Raw genomic sequence first — 19,110 nt, forward strand, 5'->3', positions numbered from 1 at the left:
TGCAGCTGCGCAAGCAGGTTCATTGATCGCCGTTCGTAACGTCGAATGTTGGTACTCTTGTAAACCGAGCGCTCCCACTACATGAATATGACATTCATTTGACTATTTCTTTCGGACTGCAGCTGGATAAATCAATGACTCACCTGGAATAGTATTGTCCAAAATAAAAGCAACTGAGCCGCCCACAAACATGGCGGTGGTGAGGAGAACGTTTAGCACTTGGTCAATCTCCACAATGCCTGAAAAAAGCAAAACAAACATAAACAAACTTTATTTCAATGGTAAGAGCTCAAGACCACTTTAGTGTCTCTTACCAAAATATAGTAGAATAATACATATACTGTAAACTGTATTGTTTAGGGATGAAAGTCCAATGGGGACAAACATTTTAAATGATTATATATCATCTCAGCAAATTATAATATCATAGAACTGTTAATGTATTAATCGTTCAGTCCAAATCGTCCAACATTTTCACCATCTCAAGAAATTAGAATATAATTAAGAAACAAAAAAAACAGATTTTTTAATATAACATCTAGGTAGAAATTGGCCTTCTAACAAGTATTTTTCTGTTAATTCAATCTATGATATATTGCGTAAATTTCACTTGTACGATTGAACTACCGAAACGTATACATTTTTCGACAATATTTCTTTTTAATTGCACCTGTACATGGAGACTGCAGCACAACAGTTGCTTGTATTGCATTACAACACACACTCAATTAGTTTTTTTCCCCTCATCAAATTGGACCAAACTTTACTTCCTGAAGTCATCAGCAGCCTATTATGAAAAAATATATATACCGCATTACTGCATTGTAGTTTGGCCTGAACTAATGGCATCATCTGCTGGTTGCTCCCATGTAGTAAAATCTATTAATACCTCCATTGGTTTTATGCATACAGCAACCCAAGGATCTTGGTCCCTTTTTTCTCTCCCCAAATTCCACTTAATAAACAGCATTCCTAACAATCGAGGCAAACCTAATGAAATTTGCTGTCAGTCAACTGCACCGACCTGTGACCAGCGGGTTCTGTTTGAGGTAGCTTGGCAGCATCAGGCCAAAGAAGATGGAGAAGCCCAGAACAAAGAGGTTCCTGGAAGAGTTGAGGTCGATGAACTGCAGGTTGGAAAGCCCCACCGCCGTGATCATGCCGAATAAGGTGCAGAACAGAGCCCCCAGCACGGGGTCTGGCAGGGAGGCGAACAGGGCACTGAATTTCCCCACGAGGCCCAGCAGCAGCATCATGGCGGCTCCGTACTGGATCACACGCCTGCTGCCCACCTGGGGACAAGACGAGATCAGTACCACTGGCCTCAGTTATTCTCCTTAGCACATATTCGACTGATAGCATCCGGATGTTTTGAACTTTGCTGTCGCCATCTTGTGGCTGAATGTTTGAAGCCAACTTGAAAGGCAAATTTTGGCTTGCAGCATGAGGAAAAAAAGAGACTGATTGCGGGTGTGAAATACCTTTGTTATTCCAAGGACACCAATATTTGGACTAGAGGAAGTGGAACCATTTCCTGTCCCGAAAAGACCATCCAGTACACAGGAGATGCCCTCAACAAATATGCCCCTGAGGAGATAAAGGATTTGAGAGTGCTTTGTGTCAAAAAGAGTCTTTGGAAGAATGAGACAGAGACTTGACGAAGCTCACCTATTGATAGCGTGGATGGGAGGAGGAGGGGCACACGACAGACGGGCGCAGGCGTAATAGTCACCGATGGACTCGATGATGCTGGCTACTACGGCGCTCATCATGCCGATCACACCTGCGGCCGTTACGCTCGGGAGGCCCCACTGGACTGAAGTGTCAAAACATTTATTTTTAACTCACATCTTTTAATGTGATACAAAATCTACAGATTATTTATTGGATTGTGTTAGTCTACCAAAAATGATGTGTGGGTCATTTCATGTGTAGCTGCCAGATTTAAAGCAGGGCTGTCCAAACTTTTTCTTCCAAGGGGCATGTACAGAAAATTGTGAGGATTCAAGGGCCACTATGGCACCCTTCAACTTCAATTTATTTATCATGTAAAACCAATCCTATGGGGTGGGGAAAGATATGATAAGGAAGTATCTGTATATTATCTACCGTTATTCAAGGAAGGATTTTTATCCAGGGTTTTGGGGTAGCTGGCAACTCCGTAGACTACAGGTATAGAAAAGCTAAACTTGGTCTTCCATCGGGTTTGTTGAAATACAAACAAGGTTTTGTTAGCTAAAAGTAGCTATTTCGCCACAGTAATTTGTCTTCATAAAAATAACCCTTTAATTCTTATTTGATTCAGTAGAGATGCTAACACAACACTGCCCTATACATCTTATGATTTACACTCACAGGGATAAGGGATCTTGAACCAGGGTGCCACTGAGAGGATCCCTTGGCGTGCATCCGTGCGGGCATAGTAGCCATATTTGTCCTTTTCAGGCGGGAAGACGTCCGTCACCGTGAAGATGAAGCACAGCAGCCACGAAACCAGGATGGCCATGATGATCTGGGTGCAGAACAAGTGAGAAAGGCAATCAAATACATTTCAACATTAAGTGAACACTAAAACAGAATGATGTGAAATTGTTTGTTTGAATTGAATGTTGGCCAGTTTCACAGCAACGTTTTTAGTCTAAACAATAGCAAACGGATATTGTAAGTTTAATAGTCCCCTGGGAATGAAAAGAGGTGAAAATTATTATATAGATGGCAGTATGTCATGAGTTAATTGAGTTGCAACTATGGTAAAGTGCATGCTACCTATTATATTAAGGAATACCTAAGTGAGACGTGATTAGTTACAGTCGGTGATACTTGCTAGCTCAGCAAAACAAAACAAACATTAACAGTGCATTCAGGCAATGTAATTGGATTTGACTTGAACTAATCGTTCCATTCCTCGGATTTAACAACTAGAAATTCATGGTTGCTTTGGTAAATAGAAATTCATAGCTGCAAACCACCATAGGCCATTTGGATTATTCATTGTATTCCAGTCCAAGACTCCAAGATGACGAAAACCCAATTTGAGTGTCTTCTACCGCATAGGAAAGTTTATCCTTTATTTATATCCTTTTTTTATTTATCCTTTTGAACTTGTTAAAATTAATTATTATTTGCAATGTTATTCCTGTCAAAGCGAATCAACAACGTAAACTATAACTTCACCTCATGACCAGCAGATGGCATAAGAAACACTGCATAACACCTTTGCAAAAATCCAACAGTTATGACACAAGTTGTAAAACAGTATTAGGAAACAAGTAAAATGCTTGTGCAATAAGTCTGTTAGAAAAGCCTTCACAATTTTTTACACAGAAAGGAGACTCAAGGGTGCACTTACTGGGAACATTTTGAACACCTGCAGCCTGTAGGATGTCCAACCTTTCTTTGCTTTGTAGACTGGCAATGGGAAGTGGACATTTCGGGCATACTGGGAAAAGAGTAGCACCAGGAAAATAGTCCTGCAAACAAGAATAACTCTGCTTAGTTGAAAGTAAGAATGTGACCTCTTAAGTTTGCGAAGAATTCTGCTATACAGTCTAACTATGGAGTAATCCTTTCAGTTTCTTCAGTACCGGTAACTGTTTGACATTCGCAAGCTCCAGTGAGAGACATTACAATCCAGTCAACCAATAAAAGCGGTAACTAAATAAAGTATAACCCACATCAGAAGCAAATGTGGCACTATTCTTATGTAATGAGAGCAATATACTGTACATCGATATACTCAATTTCGTGAGAGTGCAACAGTTAAACCCTTGCAGTATCCTATACCTTGTTGCATGAATTTTACAAATGTGAAAGACATGTGGAACTGGAACAAGGATTATGAGTAAATCTCAAGTGATGCCACGAATGCTTCACTTGAGGCCTCTTCTTTTGGCTGTGACTGATTATTATGTGCAGATGATTGAATTTCAACAACGGCCCAATGTGTTTAAACATATTACATTTACTCTTGTATAACTGCAAAAGGACCCCAGAGGCCACACAGACAAATCAATTAACCTGACCGCTCCAGAAAGAGCAAGTCGTAGGCAATTATAAGACCATTACGCTGGTCGGCAGAAGCGATCCTGCGGCTACGGCGCAAAGAGCACAGCGGCGGATGATGTCACAACCTGGGCGAGGAACCTGGTCATCACACCATGGCATAATATAAACTGCTCATAAAAAGTGAGGGATATTGTGTTTTGGGGTGAAATTTCAGGATGAACCTAAAAGGCATTATAACCGTGACAGATGAAGTTAATATAACCTTCTCTAAAACTTTGCATGCACACGTCCAAGTGCATGCAAGTTCCAACTGATTGTTTCAGCCTTTTTTTTTTTTTTTGCACAATTTGCAGCTCTCAAGCTAACAAGGAGCGGCAAATTTCACAACTGGTTTTTGATCCAAGAATGCACCAATACATTTGCTGGAACAATGAGAATCTATATTTAAGCAGTCCTCTCCGTCATGCTGTTCACATCATGAAGACAAGACGACACCTAAAAATTAATCAACAGTACCTCGTCATTGCAATGGTTCAAACCGGATGTTTTCAGAAGGTCACTGAGCTTAAAAGTGTCATCAGCAGGTTACAAAAGAGATACAGAGGCACTGGAACAGTCTCTGAAAGATTTAGAAGTTCAAGTCTTTGGAAATCTTTTGATCAATTCGTAGCTCAAACAACTGTTGTAAATGTTGCCATTCGGCTCGTTTGTTCGAGAACAACTAGTTATGCAAAACAGTACTGAAACATTAAACAGTTGGACATGTGGATTCAAAACTTTAGACAGGGTCATATTAGGATCACCTGGAAAAGTGAGTGCATTTTAGCTTCATTCTGAAATGTCACCCTACAGCTCAACACATCTTGCCTCTGTGTATGTCAAGTATGCACGTAGAGCTAGAAAACATAGCATTTACTTCGACATCTGAACTTACAGCATAGCTATGCCCCAGTGTTTACCCGCCCGCTCCCCTGCCGCCTGGAAACCGGAGAGGCCGATGAGGGCCACAGTGGGGGTGATGGTCAGAGGTCCGATATACTTCAACAGGAGCCCGGGTAGACCCAGCGCCCCGATACACACTTCCACCAGGGATGACACAATGATTGCCCCTTGGATCTGAAGAAAATAGCAATCAGTTGGGGTTCAACTCGTGTGTAGCACAAGCACACAGTTGGCATATACTGTATGTGAATAAAATTCAGTTGTCATCAATTCACTACAAAGACACTTTTTTTGCACAGAGGTTATCTTGTTTGACATCGTTAGCCTTGACTTTTTATGCTGCCAGATGGCTCCTGTTACTAAACATTTGATTAATTAAACATTTCGCTCTAGTCTGACAAACACATTACATTTTTGAGCAGGAGAAAACTGGGTGTGCATCAGCAGAATATTCAAAGGGGTATTAACAAGCCAAAGAAAGTTACATGAACTTGTTGGTATGTTGGCAGGCTTGCCAGCTCTCCAGCGCCTGTTTGGTAAGCGGTTATTCAAGATGTTTAATAACATACGATTATGCTTACTTTGGAGTAGGGTTGTCATGATACCAAATTTCTTTATCGACACCAATACCAATATGTATTTCGCTACTTTTTTATACTTTTTGCAAACAGGTTAAACATTCAAATGTCAATATTTTTCTTTATTTTAAAACATATTTTGGGAACAATAACTTTAATACATTTCTCTACTAATCCATACAGATAAACTCTACAAACTGCCCTGTTGAGCCTTTAAACATCTTTGCTGTCCTTTGGGTGCCGGCACTTCGTATGCTGTTGAAAAACATCTTGCAGAGTAAGTTGCTTCTGAGTGGGTGGGGTCACCCTCTCAGAGCCAGTAGCACTAGACTTCTGTTGTTGGTGGAGGGAGAAGGTACAGAATTTTACTTAATCATGACTATTTGTGATCATTTTATATATTATTTATATCATTGCTTTAACTGACTTGTTCCTATAAGTCAAATGGTTTGTGTTTTGAAACTATACATGAAACATTTAATGGACATAACTAGAAAAATAAATTGAGGTTCATTCATGTAGGATAGGATTAGATATTGTGGGCGAATAAAATGTTTTACAAAAATGTGTTTCAATATAATATTTAATTTATATAATGGTTATGCCTTAATTGGTTATTTAAATATTTTAAGAATGTAACTACATTTTATTTATTAACCATGGACATGTTCAGGGGTTGAAAGTGTCTTTTTGGCATACCCAACAACTGGTGTGTAGACATTCCTACTAGACAAACAGGGTTGTTGTTTTTTTACCTGACAATACAGTAATATAAAATGGTCATTTGTTAGAATTACTTTTCCATTTGTTGGTCTGTCTAAATTGATTTTCAATCAAAGCAATCATATTTTGTCTCTTCACAATATTTTAGAAAAAGCTGCTACACAACAAAGATATGTTGGACTTTACTTTTCTTTTTTTTTAGACCACTGGTCTTCATAAATTACTAAATAAATACAAAAAAAAAAAAAAGTCTCTGATATTAGGCTAACATAATACCATCATAATACCATTTTCATTTCCCGTTATGCTTTGCACGAGTTCCAACCACTTCCCCACAAAACTTTCACGTGTGTGCTTGTTTCCCCCCGCCCCCCCATCTCACTTCTCGTATCCTGGGATGCCAGATGTGCTCTGTGTGGAGAATCTCTGTGCTATTTGTCTCAAATATCACTAAGGAGAGAAAAACAAGAAAATGAAAATGTTAGGTTCGTATCACTGACAGAGATCAGAGTAAAAGTGGATGTGATCACAAACACAATCTTCCTTATGTTACACTCAACAAGATGCCCTCACCTGTGTCGTTACACTTCCATTTGTCCAGTGACAGAATGGCTCTGGCTGGGGCAAGGAAGGCAAATGCACTGGCCTGGAACAAAGGCAACCTTGGACACCAACAAACGCTTGTCAGTAACCAAATTTTACCAGTTCATTGAATAATCCATGCACCCATTTTCAATAACTAAATAAAAAAAGTTAAACTAATAATTTTCTGATTGTCTAGCAAAACTGAGCAGTGTTTTCTGTTGAGTAAGTGTTCTTGAATTGGTTCGCATTCAACTGTGCTGGTGTACCTAATGCTGTGTCCAGTCAGGGTACAAACAGACAAGACAAAAGCTACCTCCCCAGTTTAATTACACTGCAAGAAGAACAATGAGTTTCAGCATCATTCACATTATATAACACCTGCCTGAGGTCACATACATTCTTTGTGTCAGGATTAGTGCGTCCATGTATAGGACCCTTAGGACTACTGTGTTAACATATACTTAGGCACCATACTCAAACACTCACTTACACGCACTTTTGAATGGCATGAAGAAGACGAGGGGGGGACATTGAATTGTGACAACAGCAATCAGTGTTAAGGGTTAAGAGTGGAAGAACAGGTGTTTGAAGTGTAAGTGGATGTATGCTGAGGGTGCTGAGAGTGCTGTGTGTGTGCGCGCGAGTGTACCTGCAGCCCAGCGTGGTCTGTAGGAGGGTTGTGATCCCCACACAAAAGAAAATGGTCCCTATGAGCTGGCTTGTGGCCCACTGGTCAAAGCCGACGCACATGGCTTCGGCGAGGAGGAATGGCACTGCTATAGTTCCACTGAAACATGTCAAATAGTGCTGCAAACACAACATGGGCATCTAGTCAGACACGACATCTTTTTTCATAACATTTTCCCACAGAGCTTTTAAAATCAATCACCTTCCGCCGGTTGTTTTATCAAGTTAATCTACACCAGTGTTTCCCAACCTTGAAAGAGCCATAATACCTGTACTGTACATTAGAAAAACCTCACATCATAAGCATATATACTAAAATAATGAAAATATTGTTTCACTTTACTGAGCGAAATGTGGGCCTGTTTTGTTGAGCATAACGGTTTGATTCTGTGGTAAGAATGACAACAGGTTAATACAGTAGTGGTAGAGCAAATACTTGCAGTAACTAGATAATTTTCATTTGGGTGGAATTGGATTACTTCCTCTGGCACTCATGATGAGCTCTCATCGTACATTAATGTGACAAAACACAGTGTTTGGGAATTATATGGCTACAATTTGTTCAAACAAGTTCCTGTACAGGAGCTGCGTCAAAAATACTTAATTTGACATTGGCAGAGAGGTATTTATTTAACAAAATTTACATAAAACACTCCATTAAAGTGTTTGCATATTCAAATTTAACCTTTGAAATGTGAAGACTCTGCAGTAGGGCTTATTTTCTTTATAAATATAATAATTTCTGAGAAGGTTCCGATTTCAGTTCATCTAACTAAAAGTAAAAACCAATCGTAATCAGCTATTTAATGTATTCGCAAACTATATTATGATCTTCATCAGAGCCATATTAAACAAAGTCTGCTATTAAGAAAATAATGTTCATGTTTGAGTGACTGTCAGAGAGGTATTCCTTTTACAGTGTTTATTTTGTAGTTGGAGTCTAGCTATGAACGTTCATGAAACGTTTGAACCGGGATTGGAGTGATAATTGCCGCATTTTTCCACTCACCATTTACAACTTTGTGACACACACCTGGTTTAAAATGACGGTTTGAGATCAAAACTGTCAGTAAAAAAAATTATAAATACTATCAAATTAGAAGTAATAGTAAGAGAAGGGGTGCGATTAAATACATTTTAATTTTTCCCACCCCTTTTCGGAAATTACTGCACTGTTTTTCTTGTTTTGATTGTCCAGTTTGTACTAGTATTCTTTTACATGTTTATGTATAAGGTGGATATCAGTTGCATGTTTTGAATGAAAATAAATAAATAAATAGTTTACCTGCAGGCCTAAAAACACACACAAGTACCAAGGCGGAGTGTCTTCTATGATATAGATCATGTCCATCCTCCTCGGATCAGTGCTGTCTGAGCTGTCCAATGTCTCTGACATTGAGCTCTATAAAAACACACACACGCAAACATACACACCAATGAGATAGCTTATTCTTCTCAGTTTGCAATATTACATAAATAGTAAACTACTGTAATGAACTTCTTGAATGGGAAAGCAAACATTCAAGTGTTAAATTAAAAGAATGTGATACAAGGAAGGAAAATCTCCAATCCAACATGTAAGTTCACATCCTCTGAAATGAAAAGTGCTCTGTCACTGTGACAACATGGAAAGTGCGTATTAGAAAGGCGAGAGGTGCATAATGTGGGCGTTGAGGCAACTATGAAAGCAGAGACAACTATGCGGCAGCATTTTAGCAGTATCAGAGTTGTTTATTAGGGGGGAGACCTTTATATAGACAAGCACACTTTTGGAATAACACTGATCAATGCTATCAATACACACCAAACCCACGTTCGTGTGTTCTAGACCAGGGGTCGCAACCTTTAATATTCAAAGAGCCATTTCGACACGGTTTCCACGGAAAAGAAAACACTGGGAGCCGCAAACACTTTTTGACATTTGAAATGAAGATGTTTGCCTATTTGTCGCTACCCGCGTATATAAAGTGCAAAATAAAATGAAACAGATTTACCTCACGACACACGATTGAGGGGGTCTTTTTGCAACAAAGCATCTCATCGATCCATATTAAGTCAACGTAATCCAGTGAACCTTACAATTTTCACTTGTTGTGCTTTGGGTATTTGCTATTTTCACAGTTTTACACTGGCTAGAATTGCATAAAAATTACAGACAAAGTCGGGACGGACCATTACAATCGATTTACGGAAAAAAAAAAAAAATGGCCCCAGCCCCGCCGGCGTCCACCCACCCAAGTATATTTCAAATATGTGGGGAACACTGCAGATGATCATTAGAGCGCATCACTACTACCAACCTGCATTACATGCAAGTCAGCGCTTGTAACATGACCGGCAGACATCTTGATAGCAGCCACAAAATGAGTCACAAGCAACATGTAAATCTTGAATCCGTTGTGGTTACCTTATCTGCTCCTTGAACATCTTTTGTGTAGATGGCCATCAGCTCAGTGTTCTCTGTATCCTGGTCCCCATTGGCTCCACCCACTCCATTCACCACCACCTAACCGCAAAGATTTGTTATGGTTAAAACCAGAGGTGGGCATTCCATCTGACCGACAGACCGGTCCGTCTGTCACTCGCGGACAGCCGTTTTGCTGACGGCAGACGGAAAACTAAAAAACAAAAAGACAGACTAAGCACAGACGGAAGTGGATTTTCGTCCGTCTGTGTAATCATCAGAGGTGGGAGTAAGTCACATGTGTGTAAGTCACAAGAAAGAGTCGTAGTTGTCACCATCAAGTCTCAAGCAAGTCCCAAGTCACTGTGGGGGGAAAAAAAAATAAATAAATAAAGCAAGTCAAGTCGAGTCACCACCAGATTTCAAGCAAGTCAAGTCATTACTTGGTTCAAGCAAGCCAATAAGTCATAAAATCTTGTTCAGTAAAACATATGTTGGAGTGATATAAAAAAATTGCGCTGATCCTACTACAAAAAGTACGTTATCTCTAAAAATGTAATGAAAATGTACATCTCTAAAAATGAAATGAAAAGCAATTACTGTAACTTGTAAAAGGAATATCTACACTTAAATTATTAAGAAGAATGCTTGTTATTTTTTCATACTAACGTTTGAGTGGCACACTGTTGCTGTGGTGACAAATACTGAAAAATGCTGAATGAGGGTGTAAATGTGTAAAATCATCAGATTTAAAAACTACATACTTAGTCAGCAATGCCACCCACGATTGCAAACGTAGAAAATTTAACAACGGACTGAGTTTTTATAGGTTTTCTCCTTGGCGGAAGACCCAGGGTGGTTTCAACGATCTCAAAATGTACGTATCGGTACAAGTACCAGTAAACTTGAAAATGCAATAGCGAATCTCAAAATGTAAAGATTACACATATAGTGCAAATGACATGTTTTTAACTCAGGTATATGTAAACTCAAATGCAATAACTATCTGAAAAAGCAAACACTGAATGAATAGTGCAAATGAACATAACATGTTTTCAACCGTGGTATATGTTAACTTAAATGCAGTAACGATCTGAAAATGTAAACATTAAATGAATAATGCAAATGAGCATGACATGTTTTTAACCAAGGTATATGTGAACTTAAATGCAATAATGATCTCAAAACGTACACATCATTGAAACATGAATGGCAGCCAAGGAAGTGATGTGTGATGAAACAGTGCAGTGGGTATATATGATGCTGCAGGTGTCACGTGGTAGTAACATGCAGAAGTAGTGCAGCATTTTTGGATTGTTTCCACACATGCACGTCCAAGAAGCTACAGTGTATCGTGTCAAACTGTCAATACTGTATTATAAATATCAACATTTGCCCAGTAGAAAAAAAAAGTTGATCACATGTAAGGAAATAACACCTGGAACCTTGGTGTCACGAGGGGGGCAAACAACCAAGGAGGAAACTCCAAATCTGTCTCCCTTCCTTCCCCTTTGCGTATGTTTTGTGTGTGGTCACCAGCAGCACGTCACTAGAGAGGCCTTGCGCTGAAAACAAATTAGCAGGATTCACGGCCACTTATGTTATCAGCAAGCAATATTGAAACACTGAGTTCGAGCTGGAGGAAGGTCGGACAATATTTGTTGGAAGAACAGAAACAGATTCGGTCTGTACTTAGTCATGGGAATGTATGCTTGTTTCGAATGGAAATGTCACGCCTGCTGGATCGAGGGCTTAAAATGGACGCTTTCAATGATTCGCAAGCATTTGAGGCAAAAAATGTCCGCGTCACATAAATCCATGACACTCAAATTTTTCGTTTTATGAATGAGCTACTACAGGGACATTTCAATAAATACAATATCGTGTAAAACCTAACTTATTTTGGTACTGCACTGGTAATTCAACTTTATTTAATAGGAGCCCTTCACAAAACAACCACAACTCAAACAGTGCTGTGCACGAATACAAACTGAACATAAAACTAAAATGTCAAAACACGTACAGATTCACTACACAGAGTGAAATACGTCAATAAAATCAGAATAGTCCAATGTTTTGCTCTTAGCCATTCTTGGGTGTTTTGTTTTTAGGGTCATTTTCCTGTTGGACCCATGACCTGTGACTGAGACCAAGCTTTCTGACACTAGACAGCACGATTCTTTCCAAAAAGCTTCAATAGTCTTGAGATTTCATTGTTCACGCCCCAGAACATAGCAGAGCCTCCATTGTGGGTTTTTCTTTTAATAAAGGATAACAACAAAAACAGAGTAAGAGTTGTACTGAATCGACTGGTCATTTATTTGAACGAAGTTACGCCGCTCGCTCTCTCACTCGACGCGACACGAGTATGGCACACGGCTGACGGGCCCGCACGCATGCTCCGTTGGGTTAGCTGCTTCTTCGTTGGTTTCGCGGCTTCTTCTTCGTTGGTTTAACTTTGTGTTTGGAGGCGGATGCGCACCACCTACGTGATGTAGGTGGTGCGCATGTAGGCACCATGCCGCGATCGGGTTTGTTTTCTAATTTATTTTTTTTAATGAACGTTTTACCGAAGCCATTTTCTATTGACATCGATCACGTGTCAATCTTGATAAATATTGATTTTGAATTATCGGTCCAACCCTAACAGAGGACACCAATAGTTTTGTCCACACGTATATATTGGAATGTACTGAGGTGCACCTGTAGTAGATATTCATGAAAAAAATACACTACCTTCCAACCTAAACCTTTTGTTGGCAGAGCCAGTGACAGAAAATGATTTTAGTCAATAATCTTACAATAACTTCACAATAATACTTTCTGTGTGCCCTACTAGTCTAAACATGGTATTGTGATTAATATTGTGTTTGTGGAATATGAATTAGGGTTAGACAGGCGGGGCCGATTATGGGCTCCGATATTCAGTGACTATGGGCATCTGCCTTTTTATTTTTTATTTTTTTTTTAAATCTGATGGCCGATAATGTGTTTATTTCAAGGAACTAATTTTCAGTTAACTTTATAAGGGATTCTACTGACCGTGAGAACACTCTGCACTTTTTGTTTTTGTTTGAAATCAAAATAAATAATGATGTGAAATTTTAACATTTTGGAGGACTTTATTTACTGTAGAAAATTACATGTGGAGCTATTGTTTAAGTTTTCATTTAACTTTGACATGCTGATGACCCTGCAAGCTAATTTTCGTTAGAATTTAACATTTAAAATAAATAAATAAATAAAATAAAATAAAATAAAAATCAACATTATGAAAATTTTTCAATAAGCATATGCTTAAAGACGTTTCAACAGATTAACAAATTAAGGGTTTAATTTTATTTTTTTACATTTTGACGCCAATATTTTCCTTTTTGCTGAAAATGAATATCAGCTTATGAACGCCATATGACCAAATCCAGAAACCAGGTATAAGCCGTGATGGTCGTTACCTGAGGCCTTACGCATGCCATGTCATTTTTAATCAACAGTAAGTGTCAAAATGGCTGCCCTGTTAGATGGATAAAAGCGGGTGCATTTTGCTGATTGATTCATATTGCACAAACGAAATATTACCGTAATCAGAATACCGTGTTTAGACTAGTGGGGGCACATAGAAGATATTATTGTAAAGAAAAAAAAAATACTCGACTTCTTCTTTAAGTAGTATTGTGTTTGATGACACTTTGTTTTGCATTAACACATTTTGAATAATTTTCCAATGAGAGTCATTTAACCTTTAAGATGAAGCAAGTACTTATATGCTTGAATATTGTGGTTCTCAGCCGCATCATTTCACGCACATCCTCAAGTATGTTGCTACTTTGCTTTTACTGTATGTTTGCCACTAAAAAATACAAGCATGTACCGGAATGGGGTAGAAGTCCGCTCCATGTTTGTTTTCATCTTCGTATTTGCTTCCCTCGCTGCCACTGTCCACGGGCTTGGCGGTGGTGTTCTTGCCCACGCCCATGCCTGTACTGTCGTGGTCTACCCACTCGTCCGCTTCGTCACCTTTGTCCCGCTCCGGTGTCAACGCTGCAGATGAGTCCTTCAGTCCGATTACATCATCCAGGGACGATTTATCTGCTTGGAAACAAAAAGAGAGATGGGCGGAGAGATTCATTTCAGCATTAAATGAATAAAAGTTCACATCTGAGATAACCTGAGAAGCTGCCAGTCTGCGCTTACCCGAGATCGGCTTTTAAATTGTTTTTTCATTCATAGCTTAAAAGTCCACCACTATTACTTTTCATCAATCAAAAACAGATGAGCAGGGAACAGCAGCCAATCCAAAACATCTGTTTGGATTGTAAATTATGCATGAACAGCTACATCAGAAAATATGTTGGAGGGATTTCGTTGGCAAACACCAGGAGAGAAGGGAAAGAAAGGATGTAGAGTGTGTAAAAAGTTTGGGAAGACAGTGACAATATTAGCGGGAGAGATGAAGACGACAAACAATAGCGGACGCTCTGTTTGTAATGGTTCAGATGTCACGGCAATTTTTGTTTGGGTAACATGAGGCCTTGGGCTCTGTCAGTCTGTACAGTACATGTCCTTTGGCCCACACTGGTGAGGGTTTCGACTCTGAGCCAGAGACTCTTATTGGATTCAATGATAACTGGATCCAGTGGGGGATTATTAATATTGCCAGAATTTGTGTGTTGGATGCAGTCAACTTTGCACAACTGTGTAAAAACGGTTGCTTTTAAACGTGTCATCCCAGAGTTTTAGATGAAGTATTTGGGGGGAAAAAATACCACATGAAGAAAGATGTTTTGATCTGGAAAACTATTTTCCTATTAGACAAACCAGACCGTCCGTACATAATACAATCGGCAGTAAACAGTTTCTCATACATAAATTCTAATAATGTTGCAGTCTAAATCAAAGGCTATTAAATGCAAGTCCAAAGAGGACTACACAAGAGATGCAGCAACTTGATAAAAACAAAACATATGTTAAATTTACACCTGCTAAACTACAAAGTAAACAGTGGTGGTGACTGAAATAAATAGGATCAGAAAATCACACACTAAAAGCTATTTTGAGGTGTTATGTTAGGCCGAGAATCAGCACTGTGCATAGTATTTGATTTAATTGGCATCAGAAACCACTGTGCTATGATCAAAACCTTAAGACTTTAAATTCCACAAAGGGATCACAGTAAATGTATAAATGGTTCTTATTTAGTAGGGATATTTTTTCAAGCTTCTACGTTTGGCTGTTGATCAGTCCCAGGTCAGCAGGGATAGGCACCAGCACCCCATGACCATAATCAGGAAAAGGCATATCCCCCTCCAAAAAAGATATTTTTAAAGGTTATCTTTAAATTCTAAATTAAAAAGTATAAAGTGGACTCTTGATTTTACGAATGTCCCTTTTTACGAATAATTTGTGTTATGCACATTTTTCAGTTGTGCTTCTTCGACACACTGAAAACAATTATAAATACGATTGTGTGAGAAATGTGTTCCAAATTAGTCTTTTAATGTTACACTTTGAGGTTTTTTTTTAACAGACAAACAAATGTTTCTGTGGAAAATTAAGCAATGAATTAGAAAAGAAACAGACATTAAAAAAATGTACATCAGAAATTCCCCATGTTATTAAGGAAGAAGACACTTTTTCTTGGAGGAGCTGTAGTCTGCTAGACCAGTGTTTTTCAAACTCTGTGCCGCGAGATATTGTCAGGTGTGCCGTGGGAAATTATCTAATTTGTGTGTCTGTGCGGTCTAGCGTCTGGCAGCGTAATCATGTCTTTACTACATTGTAGTACTCTTCCATACCAGCAGATAGCAGCAGCAGCAGCAGGTAGCTACCGTATTTCCGGACTATAAGTCACACCAGCATACATGAACATACTAATCGCTGTCACTAATGCTAATCGCAGTTGCTAATCGTTAGCATGTCTGTCTGTTTGTTTTGTTTATTCTTGTTCAACCATCGTCTGAAAATAACTTAGACAATTGTGTGTAATGACATTTATATAAGAGCTGAATTGTGGATGATTGTAGGTTGTTGACTCAACATACTAATCGCTAACGCTAATGCTAATCGCGATCGCTAATCGTTAGCATAGACTCATCTTGTTCATGTCTATGAAAATACATGTGTATGTAATGCATAGCTTGATAGTATTTTCTGTTTCTTGTGCAGTTTCACAATATAAACAGACAACTTCGCTGCACACCTGGAGTCAGTGGAGTTTGTTTGTGAATGTTTAGCTGTTTGGATAAGCTGGCTTCCTCGACTAGCAAGGCCTGTTAGTTTAACAAAACATTAGACTTTAACCGTTTAAATTATTCATGCATTTTAATAGCTTTTACAATGTATCTTATGTTTCTTTATGTTGGTTACAATAACATGTGAAATGATATAGAAGTAATTGTCATGGCTTGTTTGTGCTCACTTGTATTTATGATGTTTTGTCTCCCTCTGCAGGCGCTTTAGCAACATAAGTCACAAGTCAGCACTAACAATCCATGACAGTAATGTGTTAATAATTTCACACATAAGTCGCTCCAGCGTATAAGTCGCACCTCCGGCCAAACTATGAAAAAAAGTGTGACTTAAGGTCCGGAAAATACGGTAATTGTTTTGAGACAAGCGAATTAGTGACGCATGTTTATCCAAACAGGCCCATGTTTCACACTGAGTAAGTATCAATATGAAACATTATAAAATACTTTTTTCTTTGTGTTTATTCAATTCCTATTCAAGACATCATTCTTTAATGTTAAAAAATACTTTTAAAAAATTATAACACTTATATTGTTAAAATAAGCTTTTTTTCCCCCACAGTTTCAGCTGGTGGTGTGCCCCGGGATTTGTTCAATGAAATAAATGTGCCTTGACTCAAAAAAGTTTGAAAAACAGTGAACTAGACTTCCTCCCATCTCCGCCCTCCTTAGTTAAAGCTAATGAGCAATAAATAGTTGTTTTTTTTTAATTGTTTTATGTCTTTATAAGCGTGTGTTTTCACTTATTTCTATATGCATTCCATTTATTTTTAACTTCACACTGGTTAAAAACATTGTACGTATAACTTAGTTTTGGAGCTGGAACAAATAAATTGCACTTTCACTCCTGTCAATGGGAAACAATGTTGAAAATGTTGGGTTGAATGTAATAGCATTTTTTTAGATTATCAAACCGTAATTTTTGGACTATTGAGCACCTGAATATAACCCGCACCCACTAAATTGACAAAAGATTTTGTACATATTTAGGCCGCACAGAACTATAGAGCCGCCAGTGTTCACGTTGAAACAAGGAATATTTACATTGAAAGCTGTTACACATGATTTTTTTTTTTTAAACGTTTAACACACACATCTAAATCGGCCTTCAAAAGCATTTTTACCTCTGTTCTCATGTATTATAGGGTCCCCAAAATGTTGGTATTGCATAAAACATAAGTATTATCGACATAGTAATTTGATAGATTGGGATTTCTTGAGTTCAGAAAGGTATTTTTTGTGAACAGGTTAAGTTCTCTTTGCTAACAGTTTGGGCTGTCCAAATTTTTGCTGCTCACAAAGATTCATGACAGCCCACAACTGGATCTATTCTGAAACGGGTAGGTGCAAAGAAAGAGGAAACCGTAAATACAAACAAACATGTCATACCCGATGTCGTGTTTTGTAAAATAATGGGTTCCCCAGATGGTGGTAAGTATTTTCCCAAGTCACAGCGCCATTTAACATGATCTCACCTCTCACACTGTGTAAACATTGGGGAAGGCCGGCAAACTGTTTTTTTTTTTGTTTTTTTTTAATATATCAAGTGTGAAAGGTTGGACTCATATCAGGCTACACTTCGCTCCGTCGCGGGCTGTATGTCGGACCTGTTGCCGCTCTCAGTTGTGAGACTAAACCTTCTAAGAAATGGGACACCCCTTTGTTGAAAAAACGAGGGTGTTGAAAATATTTCCAGCATGAAGCTCGTTAACTAGTAGAAATCCATAAATTAGTTGCATCATTGTTTAATCCGGAAAATACAGTACTACGACATGATTACTGACGAGGGCCCCTCTTTCTTTTTTAAACAAACTGCACCAACCACAGCACCATAATTCATTCTGACGGTCTCCCAGCTTGCTGTGTGAAAATATTGGGATAGGTGAAATACCTAGTTGACACATCCCATCACTCCTGTCAATCTGCACGGCTGGGAGCATCTGTGTGGGAGGTGAGAGAGGGAGATAGAAAGATCGAAAGAGAGAAAGAGAAAGAAAAAGAGAGCGTGAGAAGAGAGAAAGGGCTTAAAGGGAGGAAAGTGGAAGGAGAAGTAGGGGGTGAGGCAGAAAAGATTGGTCAAAGAGAGGAAGAAGCAGGGAGGTGAAACACAAGTTAATTGGACACACATGATTATTCAAAGCAAAAATAATTAGTGATTGCTTTTAATTAGTGATTTTTTTGGGTGAAGTTTATAGAACAAACAGGGGGAGAAGTGTTTTATCCATGCATTGTCACTCAGAAGAATCAAGTAAAGCCAAAAGTGAGATGAGTGACGCGTACTGTACATCTTCAAAAGACCTGAAAAGTCGCACACCATAAAGATTCCGTACAAAAGTCAAAATCAGCAAAAATGTTAAAGACTTATTTTTTCTGTATAAAAACGGAATATTTAACATTTTCTGGGCTTTTTTATCTTGGTCAAGACTTTTCCCCATGGAAGGGTTTAATCCAACGTACAAAGAAATGTTGCAGTGCATTAAAAAGATCATTGACGACTGATCAATTGCAGTGGATAAAACCCGAAATATTGAATATTATATATTAAAAATGCAAAAACGTGTTGATTTCATTTATGTATGAAATTGGTTTTGGCCTAGTCAGGCAAGCATCTTTAGGATGGTAACTTGGTTGTTTGTCACTTGTATTGCGCTTTCCTACCTTAGGTCTTCAAAGTGCTGACCACTGTTTCCTCATTCACCAAATATTGACGCAGCCTCAGGAGCAACTGGGGGTTCAGTGTCTTGAGCTCAACCTTTGGGTTGGGAGACAACCACTCTACTACTGAGCGATGCCACCTTCTGTAAACTTTGGGCGGTCCAACACAGTCATGTAGAGGCCCCAAGCCACCGTTAATGTTGAACCCTGAAGGGTGTGGCCTACTGATTATGTCAGGTGCTCGAGTTGGGTTAGCCAGTTAGCCTGCGTGTGAACATATTGGCCT

At 38.8% G+C, this 19,110-nt stretch overlaps 1 protein-coding gene across 8 annotated transcripts in view; it reads right to left on the minus strand.

The window, feature by feature from the left end:
• slc23a2 (solute carrier family 23 member 2) overlaps positions 1–19,110 on the minus strand; it is a 37,829-nt gene that overhangs the window by 7,458 nt on the left and 11,261 nt on the right. For 4 of the 8 annotated variants that reach the window (XR_015086779.1, XR_015086778.1, XM_086030412.1 and 1 more), the window contains exons 2-15: positions 18,061–18,109; positions 13,793–14,013; positions 9,928–10,026; positions 8,806–8,922; positions 7,483–7,640; positions 6,822–6,910; positions 6,631–6,698; positions 4,940–5,121; positions 3,350–3,470; positions 2,356–2,512; positions 1,669–1,816; positions 1,482–1,587; positions 1,025–1,292; positions 144–239 (exon numbers count right to left, since the gene is read on the minus strand). Coding sequence is in view for 6 of the 8 variants with exons in the window: in XM_086030412.1 (XP_085886538.1) it covers positions 144–239; positions 1,025–1,292; positions 1,482–1,587; positions 1,669–1,816; positions 2,356–2,512; positions 3,350–3,470; positions 4,940–5,121; positions 6,631–6,698; positions 6,822–6,910; positions 7,483–7,640; positions 8,806–8,922; positions 9,928–10,026; positions 13,793–14,013; positions 18,061–18,109 (1,879 nt within the window). In the remaining 2 variants the exon portion in view is untranslated. Of the gene's footprint in view, positions 1–143; positions 240–1,024; positions 1,293–1,481; positions 1,588–1,668; positions 1,817–2,355; positions 2,513–3,349; positions 3,471–4,939; positions 5,122–6,630; positions 6,699–6,821; positions 6,911–7,482; positions 7,641–8,805; positions 8,923–9,927; positions 10,027–13,792; positions 14,014–18,060; positions 18,193–19,110 lie in introns of all 8 variants that reach the window. The other 4 variants (XM_086030413.1, XM_086030411.1, XM_086030415.1 and 1 more) reach the window with 4 other exon arrangements.

This window comes from Filicampus tigris, chromosome 5 (genome assembly GCF_054856515.1).
Source record: "Filicampus tigris isolate MCC_2025a chromosome 5, RoL_Ftig_1.0, whole genome shotgun sequence".
Taxonomy (NCBI): domain Eukaryota; kingdom Metazoa; phylum Chordata; class Actinopteri; order Syngnathiformes; family Syngnathidae; genus Filicampus; species Filicampus tigris.